Source organism: Canis lupus, chromosome 9 (genome assembly GCF_003254725.2).
Source record: "Canis lupus dingo isolate Sandy chromosome 9, ASM325472v2, whole genome shotgun sequence".
NCBI lineage: Eukaryota > Metazoa > Chordata > Mammalia > Carnivora > Canidae > Canis > Canis lupus.
In genome coordinates, this window is record NC_064251.1 from 54774718 (window position 1) to 54792099 (window position 17382).

Here is a 17382-nt window from a genome sequence, read left to right on the forward strand (position 1 = left end):
AAGCAAATGGGGAACTGGCACTTCTTTTTTTTTTTTTTTTAAAGTTTTATTTTATGCATGAGAGACACAGAGAGGCAGAGACACAGGCAGAGGGAGAAGCAGGCTTCATGCAGGGAGCCCGATGTGGGTCTCGATCCTGGGTCCCCAGGATCACGCCCTGGGCGGAAGGCGGTGCCAAACCGCTGAGCCACCTGGGCTGCCCGGGAACTGGCACTTCTGCTGGCCTGAGGAAGCCAGGGGACCAGCTGGAAGCTTAATGAGAAGAGCCTGGAAATGGGGGAGCCGCGGAAAGGCCAGATCAGCTCTCCACACATCCCTGACTGCCGTGGACCATGTGCACCCGTGCGGGAATCTGGGCTGGGATGGGGTTGGGGGCCTGCAAGAGTCAAAGCCGAGGCCCACCCCATAGCTGCCTGAGCTCTGAATCACTCCATGGCCACACGCAAAGGCACTGATGGAGGAGGATGGAGTCTTACTTTCTTCACCCTTAATTTTTGGCAAGTTTGGCTGTGATGCAGCTTCTTTGAATACTCCTCACCCATCTCTCCTTTCTCTCTGGGACTCTGATGCCACCATGTGCGAGTTCAGCTTTAATCCCACGTGTGTCCCATGTAAAAATGAAAAGTGACAACCTTATAGGAGAGGATGTGACCTTAGCTGGCAACATTTTTTTTTTTTTTAGATACAATACCAAACCCACAGTCTATAAAATACAAAATCAATAAATTTGGACTTCATCAAATTTTAACGCTCTTGCTCTTCCAAGGTACCCACATGGGTCTGAAGCTTCGCTTCTTGTTTCTTTTGGGTCTGTTTTCTCTCTGTTGTTCAGACGAGGTAAATTCTATTGTTACATCTTCAAAGTGACCAATTCTTCCCTCTGTCCTGTTCATACTGCTGTTATGCCTGTCCATGGAAGTTTTCATTTTATTATCAATAAAGTCCTAAATCTTCCCTTTGGTTCTTTGTAGCTCCTATTCATGCTGTCGTGTGTCAAGCATTTCTAATGTTTCCAGGCATTCTTAATGACACTTATTTTTAAATCCTTGTCAGAATATTCCAACATCTATTGGTATCTAGTGGATCAGCTCTTCTCATTCAAGTTGTGATTTTCCTCGTTACTGGTAAGACGAGTGAGTTTCAACTGCTTCCCAGACACTTTGAGTATGACAAGCCTCTGGTTCTTATGTCAATCTTCCATCCTAGCAGGCCTCCTCTGCTGCTGCCAAGGGAAAGGAGGTGCTGCCTCATTGCTGCCAGATGAGGGCAGAAATCTAGCTTCCCTAGCTGGCTTCCGTGGGCACCCCAGAACAGGTGTTCCACTACTGGTGGACAGGCATGGGAGTTCAGGGTTCCCACTTCTCTCTGCCGATGTCACTCTGGCTGGGGGAAACACCTGTATTGCCCCTCACTTGGCCTCATCTAATGTCACCCCCCCCCAGGAGGGATGCAGGGATGCCCGGGATAGGGGGCAAGGGTGAAGTGCAGGCTCCCCACCCACTTGGTCTTCATTGATAGGGCTTGGGGGGGGTATAGTTTTTTTCACGATGTTTGGTTGGAGTAGGGCGGTCATTATTGAAAAGCTTTCCATCTTGCTGTGTTGTTCCTTTCCTGGCCCTTTAGCAAGAGGAGCAGGCTTTTGTCAGGGCTCTTTGTATATGTGTGTGAAAGACCCTTGGCAGTTCCAGGTTGTTGACTTCTCAAGCATCCTGCCCAGGATGTCACTCCACAGGTCCCAAGATCCTCAGTTAATCTTTTTTTCTCTGTCTTTCAGAATCAATGTTTGTCCTCTATGTAAAGTCCAAGGTGTTCAGCTGTACGCAGCAGGAGGAATGGAGAGAAGTGCGTCTACACCATCTTGTCTGGAACCAGAACCCCCCACTCTGCCCCCTGCAGTCCATGACAAAAATTTTCAACAAACTACGTATAAAATAAAACTTCCTCCACCTGATAAAAAGCCACCTACAAAACCCCACAGCTGCCATCACACTCAACAGTGTAAGATTGAATGCTCCCTGCCTACAGCTAGGAACAAGGCAAGGCCATCTGCTCTCTCCACTTCCTGTATCAGAGGGTTCAACCAATGCAAAGCAGCAATGCAAAGAAATGAAAGATATCCAGAGAGGCAAGGAAGAGGTAAAACTGTCTCTCCTCATAGATGATGTGTAGAAAGTCCTATACACAGAAGCTCTTAAGGAATCTAGCAAAAATGACCAGGAATCAATAATGAATTTAGCAAGGTTTTAAGAGTCAGATACAAAAATCAATTGGATTCTTGTATATTAGCAATGCAAAATCCAAAAATCAAATGAAGAAAATAATTCCACCCACGATGGCATCAAAAATAACAAAATACTTAGCAATTAACGTAACAAAAGAGGTATAAGACCTGTGAACTATAGAACATCACTGAGGAAATTAAGATCTAACTAAATGGTACAGAGCAATTGGATATCCATATGCAAAAAAAAAAAAGAAGAAGAAGAAAAAAAGAATTTAGATCCTTATTTCACACAAAAATTAATCGAAGTGGATAACTGACTTCCATGCAAAAAAGAAAACTGTCAACATTATAGGAGAGAATGTGACCTTAGGCTGGACAAAGATTTTTTTTTAGATACAATACCAAAACCACAGTCTATAAAATACAAAATTGATAAATTTGGACTTTGTCAGATTTTAAGGCTTTGGCTCTTCCAAGGCATCGATAGGAAAATGCAGAGAGAAACCACAGAATGGAGGGAAATATCTGTAAATCACGTATCTGATAAAGGACTTGTATCCAGATGACATAAAAAACCTTAGAGCTCATTCATAAGACAAACCACCCAATTGTAAAATGAAAAAAACATCAGAAAAACACTTATCCAGAGCAGACATATGAATAGGCCGTACACACACACAAAGATGCTCAATTATCATTAGTGATTAGCGGAATGCCAATTAAAACCTTAGTGAGATACTAGTCAGCACCCACCGGATGGCTGAATAAAAAAAAGGCAGACATGGAGTGTTGGCAAGAATGTAGAGGAACCGAAGCCTTAGACACTGCTAGAAAAGGAGAATAGTATAGCCAGGTTGGTGGGTTCTTGAAAAGTCAGCTAGACCAAGCAAGGTACTCCTTGGAATCTTACCCGGACAGAGCAGGACAATATCACACGAAGACTTGCATGCTGATGTTCACAGCCACTTTATTCATAATAGCCACAAATCAGAAACCACCTAAATGTCTAGAAAATGTGAATGGGTACCGTGCAGCAATAAAATGGAATGAAGCACCAATATGTGCTATGATATGGATGAACTTCCAAGACATTAATGAGTGAAAGAACTCAGAACTGAAGACTATACAGGATTCTATTTAGATGAGAATTCCAGAAAGGCGAGCCTGCAGAGGTGGAAGGCAGGTGGGCCGGCCATTGTCTGGAGCTGGGGGTGGGAGCAGCTGGGCAGCGGGAGCCCCTGGGAGTGATGAAACCCAGCCCAGAAATGGATCGTGCAGATGGATGGACAATGCTCTAAATTGACTGAGAATCGTTAACTGCAGACTTATAATGGGTGACTTTTTTCACTTTTAAAGAGTGTGGTAGAAAACATATAAAGTTTACCACCTTATGCATTTTGAAGCATACGATTGAGTGGCGTGGAGCAGGTTCACACTGCTGTGCAACCCTCACTACCATCCATCTCCGGGACCCTTCCATCTTGCAAAACGGAAACCCTAGATCCATTCAAGCACATCTCCCCATTGTCCACCCCACTCTGCTTTCTGTTTCTATGACTCTGACAACTCTAGATATCCCATATAACTGGAGCCATGCGATGTTTGTGTTTTGGTGACTGCCCCATTTCACTTGACGTCCTCAAGTTTTATTCCTATTGTAGCAGGTATCAGGATTTCCTTCTTTTTAAAGGGTGAATAATATCCCTCTGTATGAATGGGTGAATTTTGTGGTATATATTTTAATAAAGCTGTTTTTTAAATGTAATCTCTATGCCTAACATGGGGCTCGAACTCATGACCCTGAGTTTGAGTCACATGCTCTACTGACTGAGCCGCGCTTCAAGCTGGGTTTCGTTTGTTTCTTTTTAAAGGCAAAACTCTGGATAGGGATTACCTGAGGCCTCTAGAGGGCATTGACCGGAAAGGGGTATGATAGGATGATGGAAGTGCCTGGGAGCTGGTAGTGTTCCATTCTTCTATATCTGCTCTGGGTGCAGGCTAACTTGGTGGGTTCATGTTATGAAAATTCATGGAGGGGTGCCCGGGTCGCTCAGTCAATTAAGCATCCGATTCTTGATTTTGGCTCAGGTCATGATCTCAGGGTCATGAGATCGAGCCCCGTGGCTTTGCACTGGGCACGGAGTCTGCTTAAGATTCTCTTTTTCCTCTCCCTCCGCCCCTCCCTGCCTGCACTCTCCTCTCTCTCAAAATAAACAAATAAATAGATGAATGATTAAAAAAGAACATTCATTGAGCTGTACCCTTGTAACATCTGTTCTCCCTATGTGTGTTAATCTTCAATAAAAAGTTTTATTAAAAATCCCTACTTAGACAATTTCACAAGGTTACTTTGAGGTCCAGATGGACCTTGTTGACGGTTGTGAGTTTGAATAAATGGGTCCCCTGCCCAGGCCTGGCTGTGGGGTCCCTGGACCTTCATTAGCCCTGACTCTGCCTTCCATTCTATAACTGGGCAGCCATTTCATAGGACTCCAATTGTGTGCTCTCAACGAATATTTGTCGGGGAATTCCGAGTCGCTGGCCCTGCCTCTCTGCCTCCATTGTGATCAGACAGCCTGGGATGCACCACCCCAACCTCAGCATAGCTGCCCCCCCGAGCCCCCAGTGCCCACCTTGCACTGTCCCCACCCAGGGCCCAGGTGAAGGGGAGGCCGAGACTCACTTTGTAGCACGAGGATCACCACTTTCTCCACCGCGCCCATCTCATTCTCTGCGAGGCACTGGTATTGGCCGGCGTCATCCATCTGCAGGGGGTCATGGGAGGGGAGCGTGGTGTTTGGGAATGCAGAGTGATGGGGACAGCAGAGCATGGACACAGGGGACTGGAGTAAGACCGTCTAAGAAGAGCTTAGAGCACAAACCAGCTGGGGGCTCGTGGAGTCCATCAGAAGAGCCTCCGTGGCCTCCTGTGTATAGACATCCAAAGAGAATCCAGCCCCTTTCACACCTAGAATGTGGGGCAGTGGTGATGAAGAGCATGGATTTGTTGCCCTCAGTGGAGGCCCATGCTGCAACAGCATGATTTAGAGCCCCCTCTTCCAAACTGGGTACAATGAAGTATTATCACTCTGCGGTGCACTGCTAGGGATTCCTTGAAAAAAGGGTTCCCCGGTGAAGTAAGTTTGGGAAACACTGAGTCAGCGAACCACCCACTCTGGCTGCAGGATTCCTTGGGGCTATTCTTGTGCAGGTGTGGGCTGGGAACCTTCCAGAGGAGAGATGGTGTGCAGTGTTTTCCCAGTTTAGTGAGAGGGAAGCTTGTCTACAGGATGCCCCCCCCCCCCCCCCCCCCCCCGCCACGGCCCTGTGAGGAAGCCCAATGAGAACACAGCTCAGATTCACTCCAGAGCAGCAGCATTACCAGGAGTGGAAGCTGGGGGACAGCCTGAGACCACCGTCCACACCCAGAAGGCTGCTCCCAAAGAACTACAGAGGCATCACAGCATGCAGGTCAGAGTGGAGATTTGGGGGTCAGATCAGCATAGGGCCAAATCCGGCTCCAATGGTGACTGTTCTAGACTCGTTACTAGTACACCACCACGTCTTTGGAATGTACCCTCTCCTCATTGCTAAAATGGGGATCAGAGCTGCTAGGATTGGGCAGGAAATCATGCTCGTTAAAGCAAAAGGATCTACCAGTGCCTGGCCTGTGGTGGAGACTCGGGTAACAGTAGTGGGCAACAGCAAGGGCCCCTAAGAAATGCCTGACAGGACAGGATTGTGGATTTCTGCAAGACCCCTGGGACTTGGGACTCAGAAGGGAAGGAGTGTGGGGCTGCCCCAGGGCTCAAGGCTTTGGAAAGAGCACGGAGCAGGAGTCAGGAGAGCTGGGAGGGGATCCTGCCTTGGGCACTCACTGGTCATGGGCTTCTCTGAGCCTCAGTGTCTTCATCTGTAAAATGGGGCACTCTTACCTGTCTACTCTGCAGCATGGGGTCATTAATAAAAACATTTATTGGTATCACCCAGGGGCCAGTCACTCTTAAATACCTGGCATGGGTCATCTCACTGATTTCTTACTATAAATCTATGAGGTAGAAACAACTACCAGCCCCACTGAATGGCTAGAGTGACTGAGGCACAGAGAAAATTCACTGGCTGGGTGTCACTTGACATAGTGGTGGGGAGAACCTGGGTCCTGGAAGGAAGGACCTTTGTACAGTCTACAAAGGAAGGTGCTTTGTAGACTGTAGTGGACAACGGAAACCTAAAGAAAATTCACTGGCTGGGTGTCACTTGACATAGTGGTGGGGAGAATCTGGGTCCTGGAAGGAAGGACCTTTGTACAGTCTACAAAGGAAGGTGCTTTGTAGACTGTAGTGGACAACGGAAACCTAAAGAACCCTCCTAGGCCATCAGAAAAGGCTGTGGGCTGTCCCCACCCCAAGCCACAGGGTCCTGCCTTGCCTCTGTCCTGCGGATGCTCAGTGAGCCATTCTGTAGCCGGTGCCGGAGGCGGCTGCCTCGGAAAGGAAGGCCATCTTTGATCCAACGGATGTCAGGTGCTGGGACTCCATGGACCACGCAATCTAGCTGGACGCTGCTCCCCACAGGCTCTACCAGGTAGGAGAAGGCCTCCCCTTGCAGCACCGGGGCTTCTGCACCAGGTAATGTCAGACAAAGTATCAGAAAGGAGGTGTCCTCAGGCTCAGCCTCTCCCATAAACCCATCCCCAGAAGCTCCTGCTGGCCCAGCATGACTGGATGGTCACGCATCAAGGATGGCAGACAACTTCCATGTCATGGGGCAAGTGAACCAGACTGCCAGGAACACGGATTTGAAACTGAGTGGGATAGTGCTGCAATCAATTAGTGATGCCTGTGACAGGCACAGGCATAAAAGCAGGGTTCTGAGTGTCATACACTTGCTCTAGTCGACGGGTTATCCCAGCTGCAGAGTACCTGCCGGGGACTTTGGGAAACAAAGACTACATAACCACTAGGACACCTTGGTTGGACACAGCAACACTAAGACATCCCTGATCCTCACTTCATGCAAATCTTTTTTAAAAAATAGTTAACTAATTGGTTAATTAATTGATTTAGAGCGCATGAGTGAGGGGGAGGGGCAGAAGTAGGCGGAGAGAGAGGAAGAGAGCATCTCAAGCAGACTGTGCTGAGTGTGGAGCGTGATACTACCACCCACAAGATCATGACCTGAGCCAAAATCAAGCATCGGATGCTTAGCTGACTGTGCCAGGCAGGTACCCCACGCTAATCTGAAACCACACTTGGATGCCGGGTGTCAGTTTCCATGCTTGCTGGTTTCCCAAGGTTCAAACCAGCCACAGCTGTGTCCTGGTGCCCTGGGCTGCTCTTGCCCTCTAATGCAGCCAACTGAGTCATGGCCTCCTGGAGGGTTACCATGCTGCTTCTTGACCATGCAGGGCCGAGGGGGGACAACTGGTAGGCTGGCAAGCTTCAGGCATTTTTCTGCCAGGGCACCTCCACCCCCCAGCCCTCCTCCTACAGGGGCACCATGCAGCCGAGGGGGGTGCTGCAGGCCAGTGGGTCAGATCTCACTCTATCTGCAGCCCAGTCATCTGGGGAACGTAAGAAATACTGATGCTGGGGCTTCAGCCCAGAGAGGCCGGTTTTCAGTCAGGGGTGGAGTTGAGCCGCAGCATTCTCTAAAGTCCACCAGGGGATCCGAAGGCACAGTCAATGTGGGGATTACTAGGGGTCAGGAGGTCCATTTTTTAGAAAAACCAAAGGATTGGGTTTCGTGGAGGTCTCAAGAAAGGCCACAGGCTCACGCCCTACCCTTCACGTGGACGAAGCTGACTGCCTGCACGCGGCCCACTCTGTTCTCGGCCCAGCAGACGTAGGTGCCGCTGTCCTCTCTGGTGACTGCCACTCGCTGCAGTGTGCTGCCCCCATCCTGCTCAGACACACCCTCTGGTAGGAAAGAGATGCCCCAGAGGGTTTTGAGTGCAAGGTACTGGGAGCCTCCTGCCCTGAAGCCTCAGCTCAGGCTGGGGAACCCAGCAGGTGTTTAGCAAAGACGGGTGTCTCTTCCCATAGGTAGGAGCCTGACCGAGTCAGACCCATTCAGGGAAGGCACAGCCCAGGTGAGAGGATGGGGGTGAAGAACCAGACTTCTCTAATTTTCAGGTCCACACCGTGAGCTTGCTGTGCGGCCAAAGGCAGGTCTTTGGGGGCCTATTAACATGCATTTCCTGCATCATACCAGTTCCCCCTCAGCACTGCTGTTATCTCCATCTCAAGATGAAGAAGCTAGGCTCAGGGAGGCTGGATCATTCCCCCAAACTCCCTCCCCAGGAGATGGTGGGGTCAGGGCAAAGCCTTCTTCACAGGTGCGCAAAGGTGAGCTTCTGAGCACATCTCATAGCACCTGGACTCCGGCTTAGGAGTGTCTGAAAATATCATTTTGCCATGGAGAGGATTTAGCAATTCATCGGTTCGGCAGACATTTATTGAGCACCTCCTATATGCCCTGTGCCTCTCTAAACATCACCTGGGGACCAGGTGGGAGGATAGAGCCTCCACCACACCCCAGGAAGGGGGTTTGCCAAAGAGCCCACAATGGGAGCAGCACTGCTAGGTTGGAACACAAGCTCCCTCCTGGCCCTGAGGTTCTCAGGGTTGAGTCTTCTTCACAGGTGGTTTCTTGCCAGGTCTGACATGTGACCAGTCACATACAGCCACACACACGTTTTCTCTGTCCCCTCCACACAGGGCCAAGTCTGGAGACCCAGAACCCACCAGGCTGACTGACACCCTCTTCCTCTCCACGGGGTTGGGTCTTGCCACCAGGTTTGCCCTTCTCCCAGGGTCCCAGGTCCCATCCCACCCGCTCCCAGTAGGGCCAGACCCATGACTGGCCGGTCGTTGACAGTCCAGCCAATGCGGGGGGGAGGGCTGCCCCGGGCCGCACAGCGAAGCCACAGCCTGTCCCCAATGCGAAGGCTTCTGTCCCCAGGCAGGGTGGTGAAGACGGGCAGAGCCAGGATAGTGAGGTGCACACGACGACGGGCGTGGCCCACACTGTTCTTGGCCGTGCAGGTGTAGGTCCCAGCATCCTGGCTCTGCGGGCAGAGGAAGGGGTCAGCCCGGGCACTGCCCCCACCCCCAGCTCCTAGGGCCCCATTCTCCCGCAGGCTCCCTTGGAGCACCAAGCCCAGAGAGGTGAAGGGTTTGCTTGAGGTCACACAGTGAGTAAGTGGCTCTGCTTCACCACCGGGCCTCCCTGCAGCCTCCATAAGGCTCGGCACCTTCACAATCTAAGCCCCCACTGCACGACGGGAGAGCACCCACTGTGTGCCGGACCCCTTGTCTGGACTTCACTGGCACCAGCTCATCCATGCTCCCAGCACCCCTGAGACAGGTCCCGCATTGGGTGCCTTTGGCATGGAGGACTTAGCCACGCTCTGAGAAGTTCCACGGTGCCCGGAGTGGGGCTCATGCACCACCACTGTGCCATCTGCTCCCAGCAAGGGCTGGGGACCTCGTGACTCTCCCCACCACCCCCAGCAGGTGTGCCCACCAAGCAGCCACCCAACCATCTGGAAAGAGGCCTCTCTGTAAGGACAGAATCTGAGTGCTGTTGGCGGGGCTCGGGAGGGGGCTCCCACCTACGCCCTGGACTCAGGTGAACAACAACACATGGCCAACAACAACCAGGTGCAGTTTGGGGTTACAAAGGCATCTCTATGCACCCCCCACGCCCCGTCCAGGGCTCCTTCCCTCCCTCAGGAATTAACCATGGAGGTCCAGGTTCAAATCTTGGTTCTGTCTCTTGGTAACTGTGTGCCCTGGAAAAACTGGGTACACTCTGAGCCTCAGTTTCTTCTTCTGTACGTGGGGATTATAATATCTACTTCCCCATGTTCCTGGGATTAAAAGCTGCACAGCGCTCAGCAGACAACACAACAAATAGGTGGGGGTTGCGGGGGGTGGTGGTACTCAGCAGGCATTTTCCGCTTCTGCTGTTACTGTTATACCCCTTCCTGCCACTCAGGGTCTGAGGCTCACCTCCAAGTTTTTCACCAGCAGCTCCCCAGAAGGCTGGATGGTGAACTTCCCCTCGGCTCCAGACACAGGCAGCCCATCTTTCTCCCAGGTGATGGTGGGCTCAGGACTGCCACTGGCCGAGCAGGTCAAGAGGGCATGGGAGCCTTCCGTGGTGGACAGATCCGGGAGGCCAGTCTTGATCGTGGGTGGGACTGTGGGGAGATGGAGGCCCACGTGGGGGCTGGGGCTGGGCTCGGGTGGGATGCCCCTGTTCCAGCGCTCTGGGCAGCCAGCATGCCCCTCGCCCCTTCCTCCACCAGCTCTGTCATCCACCATTGCCCGTGGTCTGGCCCAATAGGGGGACTGCTGACTTTGGTGAAGCGGTGACAGAGTGATCCCAACACACACACATGCACACACGATGGCTCGAGGGACGGAAATGGCTTTTGTTCCTGATAAGCCAGAACGAATTGAGGGATGACCAGACCACTGTCTGATGAAAGGTCAGAGGAGGCAGAGGGCCCCGAGTACTATCTGAAGGCAGACCCAGGGCACAAATGGGAAAAGATGCCTTTCCCTCTGTCCTTTCTGGAAGACAAGCCATGCCAGGGTAGGGGAGGATGCAGGGGCGTCAGAGCCCCTAGCCCTCTGGGGTCCCCTCGGTCCCCTTCCCCGGGCCCACCTTGCACCACAAGCCGTGTTTTCCCTACAGCACTGCCTGCACTGTTTTGAGCAAGGCAAAAATAGTTCCCGGCATCCTCTGGGCTGGCGTGGATAATCCGCAGCTGTCCGCTGGGTAGGATCTGGGTGTTCACTCCTGGATTGGCGGGGGAGGAAACGAGGGACTGGTGGCCAGAGCAGGACCACCGAGGAGGACGGGAGGGCCGCTTGGCCTATTCTGGTTGACCAGGCGGCAAGTGACTCATTGTGGTCCACAGGGTGATGGGAGGTGGGGGGCAGAGACCCAGGGCCCAGCCAGGCTGCCCCAACTCCGCCACGTGGTGCTCAGCTGGAATACCCAGCTCTGGCTGGCGAACTGAGGCCGGTGGGCAGCCGGGAAAGCAGGCACAGGCGGTTTCTGGGCCCTCCCAGCAGATCTGCAGAGCTCCCCCTCACCTCCACACCCCTCCATCTGGGGCAGGTGTGAGGATCCCAGGCTCACACTCCTCTCCCCTTGCTAGTGCTGGGGGGACTCACCTGCAGGGATGCTGAGCCCTTCCTTCTGCCAGGTGATGCTTGGCCGGGGGATGCCCGAAGCCTCGCAAGGCAGCAGCACCTCCTCTGCCACCAGTGCCTGGACCACGCTGGGCAGAGGCTTCACCACGGGGGAGGCTGCAAGGGAACAGGGCCACAGAGGTGCCTGGGAGCGCCTTTAATGCCCAGGGTCCTCCAACCAGAGGGCCTTGGAGTACCAGAGAAAGAAGCTTCTAAAAGGAATGGGGGCTTCCTGAAATCGCAGCATGGAAGGCACAGGTGGGCTGATTCTTCTGACCCGGGGGAATCAGATCAGAGGCAGGTCTGGGCATCTGGAACCTGGGGGACCTCACCTCCCCACCCAGCCCGTACCCGCCTCTAGCTCTGCACCTACAGGGAGATCCTTACCTTGCACAGTAAGGGCCACGTGCTTGTGGGCCACACCTGCAGAGTTGCGGGCTGTGCAGGTGTAGCGGCCAGTGTGGATGGGGAGGGCCTGCCCGATCTCCAGGGCACCTGTGGGTGGCAACGGGGCACGGAGAGGGGTGAGGGGACCCAGGACAGACGTCCCCAGGGACAGAGCTGGCCCCACCCACCCTGGTGCCTCTTGCAGACCACTCCACCTGCCTTCCTGCCCATTGGTAGGCAGCATGGGAAAACCTTGGTTCGAGGCCTGCTGGTGCTCCTTGTCTGGGGCATGCCTGTGGCAAGTCCTCTCCACTCTTGGGGCCTCAGTTTCCCCATGTATATAATGAGGAATCAGATGGGATGGTCTCTAGAAACTTCAGACTGTGATGTCCAGGATCTGTCTCTGCCCTGCCTAGAATCCCTGGCCCACCCATAGTGCCATAGGCCCTCACCCTGCTACCCTTGGGTTCTGCTCATGCCTCCTCCAGGAAGCCTCCCTGGATTACTGCTTCATTTATCCTCCTTTTGCCCTGTCTTCCTTAGTCTTGGATGCTCAATGAACATGTTTTAACCTTCCTGGACCACCCCCACACCCCTTGCCTAGCCCCAGATGGAACCGGAACCACAGCTTCTTTTTTTTTTTTGAACCACAACTCCTTATACATGAGCTTCCCCATAACTGCTTGTCAGAAGAAGCAGTTTCTACTGCTTTGGAAGAGTGAAAACCGTAGATCTGGCCAGCGATGCTCAGGCTTTAGGATTCCACTACCCAATCAGCTAACAAGTAAATGTCACACCGAGAGTCCCTGTAAAGTTGCCCGCTTTTTTTTTTTTTAAATTTTTATTTATTTATGATAGTCACAGAGAGAGAGAGAGGCGCAGAGACATAGGCAGAGGGAGAAGCAGGCTCCATGCACCGGGAGCCTGATGTGGGATTCGATCCCGGGTCTCCAGGATCGCGCCCCGGGCCAAAGGCAGGCGCCAAACCGCTGCGCCACCCAGGGATCCCAGTTGCCCGCTTTTAATTTTGACAAGCAGAGGCATTTCAAAGGCGCCCGTCTATGATCATCTGCTTTCACAAAAGAAAGGACCTTCCAGCAGCAAAATATTAAGAGAAGTATAATTTCAGAGGAAAGGAAAATCTTTCCAGTGAGATCAAACAAGCTTCTTGAACCCTCTCACATAGCTATTACGATTCTCGTGTCGCCATGAAGCGGCACCCACCTCGCAACTCACATCAGGGAGCCACAATGGACATCAACACTCCAGGGCGTGAGTAGGGTTAGGTAAGGGGGTAGGGTAAGGTCCAGAGAGGGTGAGGGGTGCCCCTGGGTCACACAGCAGGGAACGGCAGAGCCAGGCTGCGGAGCCAGGCTCCCCACCTTACTGTCCCCCACCGGCTCCAGTGGTTGTCTCTCACACCCTCTGCTGGACTCCCCCGGGTCCACTCCCCAGGGCTCACCCTCACTTACCCGAAGGCAAGACACGGTAGCCACTTCCCCGCACCCCCAGTGGGGCGCCTGCCTTGCTCCAGGACACAAGCGGGGCTGGGATGCCTGTGCTGTGGCAGGTGAGGACCACAGGTGCCATCTTGGTCACAGTGAAGTCCGTCTGGTCATCAGCGATGGTGGGAGGCACTATAATGCAAGACAAGGCCTGAGGCCCCACCGCGGTCCGTGGGGCCCACCCAGCCATGGAGCCAGGTGCATGAAAACCACCCGTGGGGGACACAAGTGATGAGGGCCAGGGAGGGTGGGGCGACAGGGAGAGGTCACAATCACTCACTCGGGAAGTATTTTTTGCTGGGCTTTGGGGTGCAGTTATGAACCACTTTCTTTTATTTTCAAGATTTTATTTTTTATTCATGAGAGACACACACAGAGAGAGCGGCAGAGGCACAGGCAGAGGGAGAAGCAGGCTCTCTGCGGGGAGCCCGATGTGGGACTCGATCCCAGGACCCTGGATCACGTCCTGAGCCAAAGGCAGATGCTCAACCGCTGAGCCACCCAGGGGCCCCTGAACCGCTTTGTATAGAGATACCAGCTACATCTCTCTGGAGTACTTCACAAGAGAAGGGAGCCTGGTGGGAGCTCAGAGTTGGGAGGCCACAGAAGGCCTCCAGGGGACATGCCATTTAACCTGAGATCTGAAGGAAAAGCAAGGGTCGACTCGGTGAAGCACAAAGGGAAGTGTTCAGAGCAGAGGGAACAGCATATGCAAAGGCCCTGAGGTGAGGAACTAAAAGTTGAGCAGCATGATTGGAGAGTGAGGCAAGCCATGGGGTGAGCTGAGCCTGGTGGTGGTGGTGGTGGTGGTGGTGGCTGCATCAGCATGCACAGGGCCATGTGGACCCAGGTAACACCTTGTATTCTATCCTGAGGGCAGTGGGCAGCCATGGAGGGAGGACTTTTCACCAGGGTGATGACAGGTCAGATTGGGGTTTAGAACAATCTGGATTGAAAAGAGGCCTCTCCTGAGAGCTCCTACGTGCCAGGAAGAATGCTGGCATGGGGGGCTGCGTCAGTGTGGGGGTGGGTGGGATGAGGTGATGCAGGCGATGCCCCCATCCTATCTTCTCCCCCTTCCTGCTCCTACTCACCATGAATGGTCACCTGGTAGAGCCTGCGGGCCTCGCCCACCTCATTGCTCACCACGCACTCAAACTGGGCTGAGTCCTGGGGGCTGGGAGCTGTCAGGAGCAGGGCGTTGGAGGGCAGGAGCCTGGGATGGACAGACAGATGGTTGGCTGCTAAGCAACTGGCCTGGCTGACCCGAGCTCAGCCAGCTGCCACCTGCCTGCCCAGCAACCTGGATACAGGGGACTGGGTGTCTCATGACTAATTTCTCCTCTGGTATCTGCTCCCCAGCCCAGAATCTAGAAATTTCTTCTAGAAGTTTCTACTCTTCAAGCACTGGCTGTGATTCTGTGTTGTTCTGTGTTTCTCATCCCCGTATGTTTTCCAATCACCAGCTCTGACAACTCGCGTAATAGCGACCAAATCAAAACCTCTTATCAGAATGACTCATGTTGCTTGAGCACCTGCTTTAGACAAAAGCTCCATGGTGGCCTGGCACCTGACACAACAAATATCTGGCGAAATAATTGGTGAACTGACACCTTTAAGGTGCTGATCTTTTCATGATCAGCTGCATTTGAGAAACAGGGAGACAAGTTGCCAGGCCCAGCCGAACTCAGGCCTCCAGGTATCGATCACTGGTAGGCCCCAGCAGCTGTAATAGTTAAAACCCCCTTGTCAGGCATCTCAGTGTGACAATCCTCCTAGATGCCTGAGGTCAGGACACAGATCCCAGTGCTGGCTTTGTTGAGAACCCAAGTGCCTCCCTGCCTTGTTTCTGACCAGGCTCCCCACCGTGAAATGGGCACACCCTTCCCCACCCCCAGCACCTCATGATGCCACCCCGATGCCCAGTTCAGTACCGGTAAGCACCCCGCTGCAGATGGAAGTCCAGCTTCTGTCCATCCTTCCACCAGACCACCTGGGGCTTGGGGGAGCCTCTGGCCTCACAGGGCAGCGAGGCAGGGGTGTGGGCAGTCAGGGTCAGGTTGGAGGGGCTAGGGGTGATGGCTGGAGGCTCTGGGGAGAGAGTAGTTTTAAGGAGACAGGGGGGCAGGATGGAGGCAGGGGAAGAGGGTATTTCCACAACCATCGACCCATCCTCTGCGGGCCGGGGAGAGGCAGGAGGCACTCTGCAGGAATCTTCCAGCAGGCTCCCAAATCTGGGGTGATGGGACCTTTGCTCACCCCCCAGGTTGTCGGCCCCCTAACCACTTCTCTGAATGTGGCCCTCAGCGTCCCACTCCTCCTCAGCCCTGCCCGAGGCCAGCACCCGGCAGAGTGGCCCCCACCAAGGGGATCCGTTGGAGAGAAGAGAGCAGATTAGAGCGTCTGGTACAGTGATTCTGAATCTTATCCTTTCAAACGTTTTAGATCTGTGCATATTTGGTACAATAGTAGAGTATTGAGAGTACAATTGAGTATTGAGTACTATATGCATAAAATAAATATGTATCTTTTGAGTATGTTCAAAAGTTTCACTCATAGGCTTCACTGTCAAAACCATTTAGAGGCCATTGCTCTTGGCTCCTGACAGGATGAACCTAGAAGCCGAGCAGGACCAGCCCAGATTGGAGATGGCTGCTGAAGGCAAGGAACAGGCCTTCCCTAGTCCACCTACCGAAGACCTGGAGGTCACGGCCTTGCCGATCAGAGCCTGCAGAGTTGGATGCGAGGCAGAGGTAGTGGCCAGCGTCCTGGGCAAGGACCGGCTGGATCCTCAGGGAACCCTCGGGCAGAACCTGCAGCCTGGAAGGGAGGGAGGGGGTTGCCGTGGAGGCCAGCCCACTAGGCACACCCTTCCAGGGGCTGGGCCCTGGTGGTATCTCCAGCAAGACCCTCCCCTCTGCCCTTGGCTTCCCCAGCAAGAAAGTGCCAACTCTGGAGTACTTCATCCATGAAGCCAAGGTCAGAGGGGGTCACAGCCATGGTGGCATCGGGGGGTCTCCCATGCTCCCACCTGGGCCCAGCAGGCAGCAGCATCCAGGAAGCACCTTTTCTGAGCATGTGCCCCAGATCTGAGGACTGCACCTTCCCAGGACCATGTCCTGTACCCCAGCCAGCTGGACTGGGGATGAGCTGGACCCAGGCTGGGCCAGTGGAATACTCTACCCTGGGAACTGGGATCCTCAGGCAGTTCTCTAGACTCTGCAGGTTGTACAAACTGAGAAGCTATAACTTGGGGTCAGGGGAGCCTGGGGGGGCTGTTTCTGCTATTTTTGTAGAGAAAGGTGTAGAAAATTGGTCTGAGAGAGAGGCATGAATACCCACCCCCAGAAACAAAGATTAGTAACCAAGAGCCAAGACCAGATAGACAGACAGCCCCCCAAGGTTCTTGACTGGACAAGCCTGTTCCTTGGGTTCTGAGAAGACCCACGTGCTGGCAAGGCAGCCTTTCTGTTCCAGCTGCCCAGGCGGTTTCTGCTTAGAACCAGCACCTAAGACCCTCCTCTCCCAGCTCCCACCTGGGGCTACTGGGATCCAGGGTGGCTCCATCCTTCCGCCAGCTCACGAGGGGTGGGGGAGCACCATCCACCTGGCAGGGCAGCAGGGCCGTCTGGTTGATGGAGGCGTTCACCGTGGGTGGTCCTGGCTGGATGGTGGGCACCACTGGGGGAGGGGCACACAGGGAGTGGGTACTGGGAGCCTGGGGCTCTACGAAGGGCCAGCGTGGGGTGGGGTGAGGCCCACTCACTGTGGATCTCCACGTGGAAGGCCACGCTGGTGCTGCCCGCGGCATTCTGGGCTGTGCAGCTGTAGTTGCCCCCATCGGCCGTGCTGAGGGCCTGCAGCTGGAGGAACCTGCCCTGCTCTGGGAACTGGGTGTGGGCATCCGCCTAAGAGGTCCCCAGGATGAAGAGAGCCTCGTTAGTGCTGGGCCAGGGCAGGTCAGCCCCCGGGCACGGGGCAAGGAGACCAAGGAACTGGTGGGATGGGCTGGCCTACAGGTGCCCAACGGACACCCCTCTGGGGGAAACAGCCTCCT

At 53.7% G+C, this 17382-nt stretch overlaps 1 protein-coding gene across 6 annotated transcripts in view; it reads right to left on the reverse strand.

Annotated features, from left to right (window-relative positions):
* HMCN2 (hemicentin 2) overlaps positions 1 to 17382 on the reverse strand; it is a 147624-nt gene that overhangs the window by 15992 nt on the left and 114250 nt on the right. For all 6 annotated transcript variants that reach the window (XM_049114406.1, XM_049114410.1, XM_049114409.1 and 3 more), the window contains exons 72-85: positions 17092 to 17233; positions 16862 to 17006; positions 16018 to 16145; positions 15260 to 15416; positions 14420 to 14541; positions 13293 to 13457; positions 11821 to 11928; positions 11416 to 11550; positions 10901 to 11035; positions 10240 to 10430; positions 9080 to 9293; positions 8008 to 8142; positions 6653 to 6843; positions 4908 to 4989 (exon numbers count right to left, since the gene is read on the reverse strand). In XM_049114406.1, coding sequence (XP_048970363.1) covers positions 4908 to 4989; positions 6653 to 6843; positions 8008 to 8142; positions 9080 to 9293; positions 10240 to 10430; positions 10901 to 11035; positions 11416 to 11550; positions 11821 to 11928; positions 13293 to 13457; positions 14420 to 14541; positions 15260 to 15416; positions 16018 to 16145; positions 16862 to 17006; positions 17092 to 17233 — 2050 coding nt within the window. The remainder of the gene's footprint in view (positions 1 to 4907; positions 4990 to 6652; positions 6844 to 8007; positions 8143 to 9079; positions 9294 to 10239; positions 10431 to 10900; positions 11036 to 11415; positions 11551 to 11820; positions 11929 to 13292; positions 13458 to 14419; positions 14542 to 15259; positions 15417 to 16017; positions 16146 to 16861; positions 17007 to 17091; positions 17234 to 17382) is intronic.